The sequence below is a fragment of the Otolemur garnettii genome, unplaced genomic scaffold (genome assembly GCF_000181295.1).
Source record: "Otolemur garnettii isolate 467f Iridium unplaced genomic scaffold, OtoGar3 scaffold00091, whole genome shotgun sequence".
In the NCBI taxonomy this organism is placed as follows: Eukaryota; Metazoa; Chordata; class Mammalia; order Primates; family Galagidae; genus Otolemur; species Otolemur garnettii.
Genome location: NW_003852486.1, coordinates 983,449 through 992,498, shown reverse-complemented (window position 1 = coordinate 992,498; position 9,050 = coordinate 983,449). Strand labels below are relative to the sequence as shown.

The 9,050-nt window shown below is 55.8% G+C and overlaps 1 protein-coding gene across 1 annotated transcript; it reads right to left on the bottom strand.

Moving 5' to 3' along the window:
• Positions 1-712: 712 nt before the first annotated feature.
• On the bottom strand, positions 713-8,230 carry TAGLN2 (transgelin 2). The gene is made up of 5 exons (XM_003795202.3): positions 8,178-8,230; positions 2,737-2,944; positions 2,106-2,280; positions 1,840-1,942; positions 713-1,516 (listed from the first exon to the last, which is right to left on the bottom strand). The coding sequence occupies exons 2-5, from the start codon at positions 2,914-2,916 to the stop codon at positions 1,375-1,377; spliced, it is 600 nt and encodes a 199-aa protein (XP_003795250.1). The 5' UTR covers positions 2,917-2,944; positions 8,178-8,230; the 3' UTR covers positions 713-1,374.
• Positions 8,231-9,050: the final 820 nt, after the last annotated feature.

Sequence of the window (9,050 nt, the reverse complement as noted above, 5' to 3'; positions counted from 1 at the left end):
GACCTAAGGTCAGGCAGGCCCACTACCCCTCAACTTCTCCCCAGGAAGACACAGGATCTGATGGGAAGCTTTGAGGTAAAGGTGACAGACACCTAGAGGTTGCAAACTATGGGTGGGACACTCATGCTTGGGTCAGGGCTGGGCACTGGAGACAACTTGACCTCAAATTATCTTAGCCCAAGGCCTCTGAGGCCAGCTGTTCTGAGCATGCAGTTCACAGGTGCTGCAGACAACCCCAAAACGCCTCTTCACCCAACCACGGCCACCAACCCACTCATTCCCAGGCTTCCAGATGCCCATCACCACCACACCCCCCACCCAGGTCTGGCCAACCCCACCCAACACAGGAAGGCCCCTTATCCTACAACTGCCTGAGAGGCTACCCACCTGGACTCAGCTGCACCTGCCAGGACTGCTCTCCTGATACGCAGGCCCAGCCAAGAGCACCAGGACTGCCCAAATCCTTGGGTGGTGAGGGCCTCACTTCCCTGTGAACACTGCCCATGTATTCTGCATTGTGGGGCCCAGCCCACAGGCAGCTCTGAGGTCCTGTCCCTTCTCAATCCCAACACCCCCTCCTCTGAAGTGAAAGAGAAAGGGACGAGGAAGAAACTGCAGATGGGGACTAGTGCTACAGCCCTCCCTCTCTGCCTTGGGCTCAGTGTTCCTCCCTTCCCCACAGTGGGCACAGTAGCCCAAGACACAGCCAGAGTCCATCCAAAAAAGACTGGGATTCTTTATTAAATCAGCAAACTCATATTCCTCAAGCCCCGGACCATAGTGGGCTGCTCTCCCTTTTCTGTCCCCAGCTCCCCAATCCCTTAGCCACAGTGAGGGGAATGGAAAATGAGAAGCCACACGGGCCTCTGCCTGGGAAGGCTGCCCCAGATGTGTGGTGAGCGCAGTCCAGTGGTGGCCAGGGTAGCAGCTGCCACGGGCCCCTCCCTATAAATTAAGTCCCCACAGCCACAGCGGTGGGAGAGGCACATTCGCAGAAGGCAGGCCTATTGGAAGGTAGCATGTCTGACTCCAGCCAAGGAATGGCTGAGGGCACAGAGCTCAGGAGCAGGAGAGGCCAGTGAGAAAGAAGAGAAAGAGTAGAAGGTGGGGGAAGGTCCCCAAATTTTGGTCCCAGGGGAAAAGATGAGGCCAGGTGGTCCAGTTTTGATGGGTGTGGAGAAGGGAATGTCTTAGTAAGCACAGGGGAGAGGCTGCCATCAAGCACCCTAGAGGTTACAGGACAGGCTAGATCCTTCACCCTGGGAAAGAGAGAGCTCGAGAGCCCAGGGGCTCTGAGGGAATGTCACTGCTAAAATATATACACACACACACATATATATTAACCATTCGTGGGAAGGTGGGGCAGGGGTGGGATCAGAGGATCTGGCGTGGCATCCCATAGCCAGTCATGCCCGCCTGAGACGCCCCGCGGTTGGTGCCCATCTGTAACCCAATCACGTTCTTGCCCTCTTGCAGCTGGTTGTCTGAGAAGTTCCGAGGGTTCTCCTTGGATTTCCTGGGTGGGAAGGGAATGCTGATTAGGGGTAAGTTAGAGGCTGCCCAGTAAATCCCGTCCCCACATAGAGCATAGGCTTTGCTGGGGCCCCAAGCCTTGGTGCCAGCTCTGCCCTTGAGCTCCCTGAAGCTGACTCCTTATCTTTCCAAAGGGATAGTCTCTTGCCACCATGGGGAGAGGTGTGAGGACTAAGGGAGACAGGAATGTGAAAGTGCTTTGTAATGGGCTGGCTGCTCCCAAGATGTTAGTTATTTCCTACAGACAGCAATGAGCAGAAGAACAGTGTGCTTGCTGGCCCCAGCAGCTGCCCCAGCAATACTTACTTAGGGAACCAATTGGGATCCCCAGAGAAGAGCCCATCGTCTCGGGCTACTGCCAGCCCACCCAGGTTCATCAGGGTCCGCTGCACACAGGCCATGTTCTTTCCTGGGAAGGAGAAAGGGAATGTATTGGCCACAGCAGGGCTAGGGTCACATCATCCCTCTTTGTCCTCAAGGAGCCAGAAACTGGTTCCTTCTCCCTGGCCAAGATGGCCAGCACAATCTCTGGTCTCCTAGATGACAGGCCCCAGACCCCGGTCCTGGCCAACCTTCCCAGAGGTCCACAGTTTGGAAGATGTCAGTGGTGTTGATGCCGTAGCGCTCAGCTGCTTGTAGGAACTGAGAGATCTGCTCCATCTGTTTGAATGCCATGGTGGAGGCCTGTATCTTCTTTACCGGGGCCTGCCCCTCGGGGTACAGTCCATTAATGAGCTCACACAGTACCTGGGTGAGGACAGCGGATGTGCAGAGGTGAGGATGCACTTAGCCCAGATCAGCATGAGCCACTCCCAGCAGCAGAGACAGAACTAGAAGAGGGGGATCTTCTCCTGCCTGAACACAGCTGGATCCCTTCCCCTAGAGTGAGCCTCAGGGTCCTTGGTCCAGCCCCCTGCCACTGAGCCCAGAGTGAAAGGCCAGTATTCCAGTAATACTGCAGAACCCTCCTTGTGTCACCGAGGCCTCCCACTGCAGGGGAGGCATACTCACCCCTACGCTTCCCTCAGTGGGAAGGGAGGAGAGCTTGGGTCCTTTCCTAGCCTCAGTGAAGACACTCAGGCTTAAGAAGACACTGGAACTGTGTGCCCACATCTTCCCTTCCTCAGGTTAAACCACCCCCAGCCCGCCGGAACTAGTCCTACTCCCCATGCACTTCCAAGCCAGCGGGGGCTCAGCTCTTACCGTGCCATCCTTGAGCCAGTTCTGGAAGTTCTCACGCCCAGGCTGGGGCCGGCCCACATCCTTGCGGCACTGGGTAGTGATCCACTGGATCAGGATCTGCTCCAAGTCAGCATCATACTGTTTCTCAATCTTCTGCTGCACCTCCCGGCTCAGGCCATATGCAGGTCCCCTGTTGGCCATTCTGAAGGGCAGTAGTAGCTGCGAGGAGCTGGGGAGAGACAGGCCCAGACCTTCTGTCAACACCTGCAGCTAGTCCTGTGGGGAATTCTGCCTGTGGGGACCCACATTATACCTCCCATAGTGGGCCCTACGGGTAAGAACCAGAAATGCTGTCCAGTGAGGGAAATTTTGCCTTGATCCCTGGACATGAGCTGAATAGCACTGAATAGAATTCTGGGAGGCTACAGAGGCTGTCTCCAGATTCTCCCATCTCTGTGACAAGCAGTCGGTTTATTATATTGAAGTTCTCCATTAGATTTCATTTGAATAATCAAGTTTTTTTAAAAGTCTGGAATAGAATATGCGGTAAATGAGACCAAGACTGGGGGTTTAGCTCCTCCTTCGGGATGGTCATCTTTAGCAAAGGTAAACTGGTCATTCTAACCATAGCCCTGCTCTTTACAGCCCTGGAAAAGAGGAAGATTTGGGGAGAGGTGGAGGAATATGGAACAGCTTGGGAAACCCATGCCAGGAGCTGGAGGACTGGTCAGATCCACCCTTAATCAACCACTGGGTTTTAATGGGGCACCTACTATCTGTGCTCGGGATTATAGAAGAGATACAAATCCTTGGTCCTAATGTGCCCACAGCGCCATCAGGGAGACAGGGCAAGTACAATGAACGGGTTAAGGACTGCACACCATGAGTACCAGACTGCACAGCTCAGATCACACATTGTAGGAATTAGAAGAAGAGGATGGGCAGAAGCAGCATGAGAAGACTTCCTGGAAGAGGTAGCCCTGAGTAGGCCCTTAACAAATTTCAGCAAGCAAAAGGAATTTCCCATGAGAAACCAGGCAATAAAAACAAATTCTGCTTTCCCTTCTAGGAGTTGTAGTAGGCAGAATAATGGCTTCCCAAAGGAGTCCATTTCCTAATTCCCAGAACCTGTGGATACTTTCATTACCTTACATGGCAAAAAGGGCCTTTTCATGTGATTAAGAGTGTGAGGTGAGGAAGTTATCCCGGATCATCCAGGTGGGCCCAGAGTAATCACAAGGGTCCTTACTAGCTAAAAGGAAGAGGCAGAGGAGTCAGAGTGGGATAAGTGAGGAAGGCAGCAGAGGTCAGAGTCATACAGGGACACAGGCCAAGCAATGCAGGTGGCCTTCAGAAGCCACAAAAGGCAAGGAAATGGATTCTCCCCCTAATGCCCTCAGAAGAAATGCAGCCCTGTCCACACCTAGATTTTAGCCAGGGACGCCCTTGTTGGGATCTCCAGAAATGTACTAGATAATGTGTTGCCTTAAGTCACTAAGTTTGCAATGATTTGTAATAGCAGATATAGGAAACTAATACAGGAGCCTTAAGTTGACCGCAACCAGGATAGCAGCCCACAACGTAAGATGCCAAAGGAAGCAGGCAGAAAGACAGTGGGGTCCCAATTTTGGGGGAATTGGTATTTTTTGGGAAACCTGGGAAGAAAGGGAAAGATGAGGATATACACAGGAGAGTTTCTTTAATTTAGTTTGAGAGCCTGAGTTAGCAAGAACGGGGTGGTTTCCTGACCACTGGCTCGAGTTGGCAGACCTCACTGTGGGCAGTCTGTCCCCACCCACCACCTCACCGCCTAGGTCCCACAGCCAGGGGCCTGCTGAGTAAGTCCCAAGAATGCTACTGACCCCAAAGGGAGCCAAGAACAGAGAAGGGACAGGGCCCCCCACTTCCTGCCCCATCCCCTCCATGGACTGGCTTGTCTCTCTGCCCTGAAACAGTGCCAGCTGTCTGGTTGCTCTCAAAAGTGGGTCCCCAGGATGGATACCTGTGTTTAAGGCGACGAAATGGAGCCACCTCTTTTCCCCACATCTGGCTATAGGCCAGGTGAAAGTTAAGGGACAAAGTGACTCTGGCTTTCTTTCTCCCAGGTTCAATAATCCGACCACCCTCTCAATGGGCCTTGGGGCTCTGTCCAGGTACAAGAGGCCAGGCAGCCTCAAACACTCAAACCTCTCAGCCCCAGAGGCTTTGTGCCTGGGGCCAGTCCCCTCCCCACACTCCAGCATGGCTGCTCCTTTCTACTGTGGCTTATCAAGCTACACATTTCTGGCAGAGATCCTCCCCTAAATCAGTTATTTTTAACCTTCATTAAGAGTGACCCACCCCCACCTCCAGCTTTCCCCAGCCCTGGCCAGACAAATGTCAGTCTGGGTCTGACCCACAGCATCAGCCACCCATACAACCAGCTGGGGGAAGGCAAGCGGGTCAAGTGGCTGAGGCCAGAGGAGAAAGGGAGAGCAGCTTTCCTGCCCTTCCCGCCATTTGGTCTATAAAGCCTACAACCTCTGATGAACAAGGGACGGCTGGAGGCATGGCAGGAAGAAGGGGAAGGGCTGCCATAGCCAATGAGCTCTCTCTGCCCAGCCCAATTTCCAGACCTCTCTTCTGGGAGTGGTTTCACTATGGTCACCTGGGTCTCAGGACTGTGTTTCCAAGGGCCAAGTGGCACAGGGCACTATGGCACAAGTAAAGAAAGGGCAGGAGAATGATTAACTTAAGACCCCAGAGTTCAGAGGGGAGGGGAGTGCCTGATGCCAAGAGCCCCTCAGGGCAGGACAAACTCAGCCTCCCAGACCCTCCTCTGAACAGAAGGTGGATACTAAGTGCCCAGTCCACCCCGCCCCGCCCCACTCTGGGTCCTGGACAGAGCTGGCAGGGTTGCACCTCCAGCTGCAGTGCATCTGCTCCACACTTGGGCCATTACCCTAGAACACTGAGGTGCCAGAGCCACAGGGTGGACCTCTGGGGAGGGGCAGGCCCAGCCTTGTCAGCAGCTGTTTCTCCTTCCCACCCCCATGGTCAGGCAGGAACTGACAGGCAGCAGCTGCTGGAGATTCGAAAGCCCACCCTACTGACACCCAAGGACCTACCCCTGCTCTCCCTCAAAGGAAGGGAGAATAGCAGATTGCCTACCAGGGTGGGCAGAAGAGATATGCCTAGCTGGAAGACAGGCGTGGGAGATGCCCCACAGCTGGGGAACCCAAGGCAAGGCAACAGCTGAACCACTTGGGCGGTAGGTTGGCAGCAAGCAACCTGAACTGGAGCTGACTGCAGCTGTGGGAACAACCCCAACCCCACCCTCGGTGGTGGCCACAGGTGGGAAAGTTGGGAAAGGGGCAGGAGCCTGGGTAGAAACGCCAGCCCTGAGCCCTACCTGGCCCCTGGGCTGGAAGCTTAATTCACCCCAAGCCAAAGAAAAGGCGGACATGGGGTGGGGTGGAAGGATCTGAGGGTTCTTGGCTGGGGTGCTCAGTTGAGAAAACAAAGGGACTCTCCAAACACCCTGCAGATGGGACTCAGGGGAACTTCCCAGTTCAGATATGGGGCAGGGACTCTTCTGAAAGACCTCGACCAGGACAGCAGCCCACAAAGTGAGATGCCACAGGAAGCAGGCAGAAAGACAGTAGGGACCCATGGTCAAGGAAAGCCCTTGGGGCAGCCCCTCACCACACCAAGAGTCCTGAGCAGAAGAGAAAGCTGAGGCTGCACAAACAGGAAGCCACTAGGCTTGCGCCAGGGAGGTGAAGTGGGGGCTGTTGCCATGGCTTCTGTGTACCAAACACAGAAATGGAGGCAGGGTGGGGGCACCAGGCGAGAATGCCTGCCCAACACAGGCATAGGAGGAGGAGGCTGAACCCAGGGGCAGCAGTGGGATCCTCACAGCAGTTCTCAGGTGCAGCGAGGTGCAAAGGAGTCATCTGTCCAAGAAGGAGCCACATGGGGGCAAAGAGAGCATTTGCAGGAGATGGGAAAGGCCCAGTTCCGGGGTAGAGAGGCAGACTTAGGGAGGTGGAAGTTCAGGAGAAGAAATGACCTGGGAAGGGGAGGTGTGTTTTGAGCTAGAGAATTCATACCTGAAAAGTCTGAAGGGAGAAGGGATAGAATGAAGAATAAATTAGAGGCCACTCCCCTGGGGGTGCAGAGGCTGTAGAGTGAGAAAGGGGATTTACAGTAGGACAGACTATTTGTTGGTTCTGAAGAGACGGGACCTTGCTAGCCCAGCTCTATCGTGGCCTCCTCTGCAGTTTTAGGTCTGCCCTAGGGGATAGGAAGGAGAGCTTGGGAGGCGGTAGGATAGGGGGTGAGGGAGTGGCTGAGTGTAGCTATCTGGGGCTTTGAAATCACAGACAGTCAAAGAGAAACCTGGGGGAAGGAGGATTCCTCGTGTAAGCCACAGGTCTCATACACCGGATCCCCACTCTCCGGCCTCACAGGTACCAAATGCTCTCAGAACCTCCACGGTACAGGCTCCAGGAGGCAGCAGAAGGCTCCAAGAAGCTTGCAGAGCTGGGGAACAAGGCAGTCCACTTCCGGTCCTGCAGGTCCAGCCTCCACAGCCGCCGCCCCCACCCCACGGCCACACCCTGGCCGTTACTGCCGATGAGTCACCACCGCCCGCCCGTCGGGGGGTGACGCAGTGGTCTGGGCAGCCCGCCCGCCGCCCGCGGCCACCGCCGACTTTCCCAGCAGCAGGGGGCACGGGTGGGGCAGCGGGGTTCGGGCAGAAGTAGGAGAGTCTGGAAAGTAGCCGACCCCCCCACACACACACACACACACATACACACTGACAGGGCATCCCAGGACGCAGTCTAGGCTGCAATCCCCAGGTGCCTGAGGTCGGGGGACCTCCAGGAGAAGACTGGAGCTTCACAGAAGGTGAGACCATAGTGCGACCCACGCACGGAGCCTCCTAACCCCAGCCAGATCCTGCGTCTCCAAAAAAGTGAACTGGCAGGAGAAGGAACGGAAAAGGCGGACTCCGGGAAGCAGAGGCATGCAGCGCCCACACGTGCTCCCACAACCAGGAAGTGAAGGGTCGCGCGGGAAGCCCCAAGAACGCCCAGCCGGCCCGAGGCTGGCGCCAGGGCCCAGTACGCGCCGTCATCCCGGCCAGCCAGCCCAAGTCCGACACCCTTTCACCCTCGCCCAAACGAGGACTCGGCACTGGAGCTGGCGGATGGGGCGCAGTCCCCGAGTCCCTGTTCCAGACGGACGCCCCGTCTATGCACCGGCAAACCTAGCCTGACCTCATCGTGCAACAATGCCCGGTCAGGGCTTGGGGACCTGGCCTGACAGCACAGGGCGGAGCAGAGCAGTTAAGTCATTGAACCTACGTCCGATACCAGCCCTTGATCCCCAAGCTAGTTAGAGCAAGCCACAAGCGCTGGCTTCTCACTTTCTACAGCCCATGCACATCCCCCCCTTGGCCCCTCCGCCCAGCTCACCGTTCGGATGGGCAGGACAGCTGCACGCTCGAGTCAGGGTCTGCAGCCGCAAGTGGTGCGCTCAGGCCGGGCGGGGGGGGGTTTTCAGGAGGGTCCCGCCTCAGACTGGGTGGAACAGGGGCGGGGCAAGGGCCCTGAGGGTTTAAAGGCGCCGCAGCGGAGATGGGGCGGAGGGGCAGTGCTTAAGAGAGGGGCAATGGACCAGAGGAAGGGTTAAAGGATCTGAGCAGTCTGGGACTACAAAGGCAGCTGTGGTGGTCTCTACCCATGAGAACCTCAACCTCCACCCAGAAGCCCATAGACTCGCGCCCCCAGTAACTTTCTGCCTAGAAAGTTAGCCCAAAACTGTGGGCGTGTTTATGTAGGAAGAAACCTCTTGGTTTAAAAGCGCTGGCAAAGTAAACGGAGGCACAGAAAGACCCGCACCCACCCCAGTTGACTAGGGTGTGGCAGGACCGGAGTTTGCAGGTCAGGGCAACACTCCCACGTGGTCTTGCTCTCCACCTGCTTCAAGCCTAGGCAGAAGGAACTGTGAGGTCACTCTTTGCCCTCGGCGTGAGGGGCGTGGTCAACGCTGAGATCTGAGGTTCAGACCTGACTTTTCTCCCGCTTTCATCTTCTCCTCTATGACCTGGCATCTTTTCTTAAACCTTGGAGGGATTGGAGTGGGAGGTCTCAGTGGAGAAGGAAGCCAGCCAGGGTCCTTCAGTCTTTCCGGGTGGAGTCCTGACTTCAGCCATCAGTGGAGCTCTCCACTTAGAGTCCCCAGCCGAGTCTCATATCAAGAACATCAACTACCAATCGTGTTTCACTTTTCCACAAACTCTGTCCCCTTTGCAAGTCCTACACAGCCCTATATTCCAGTACTATCAA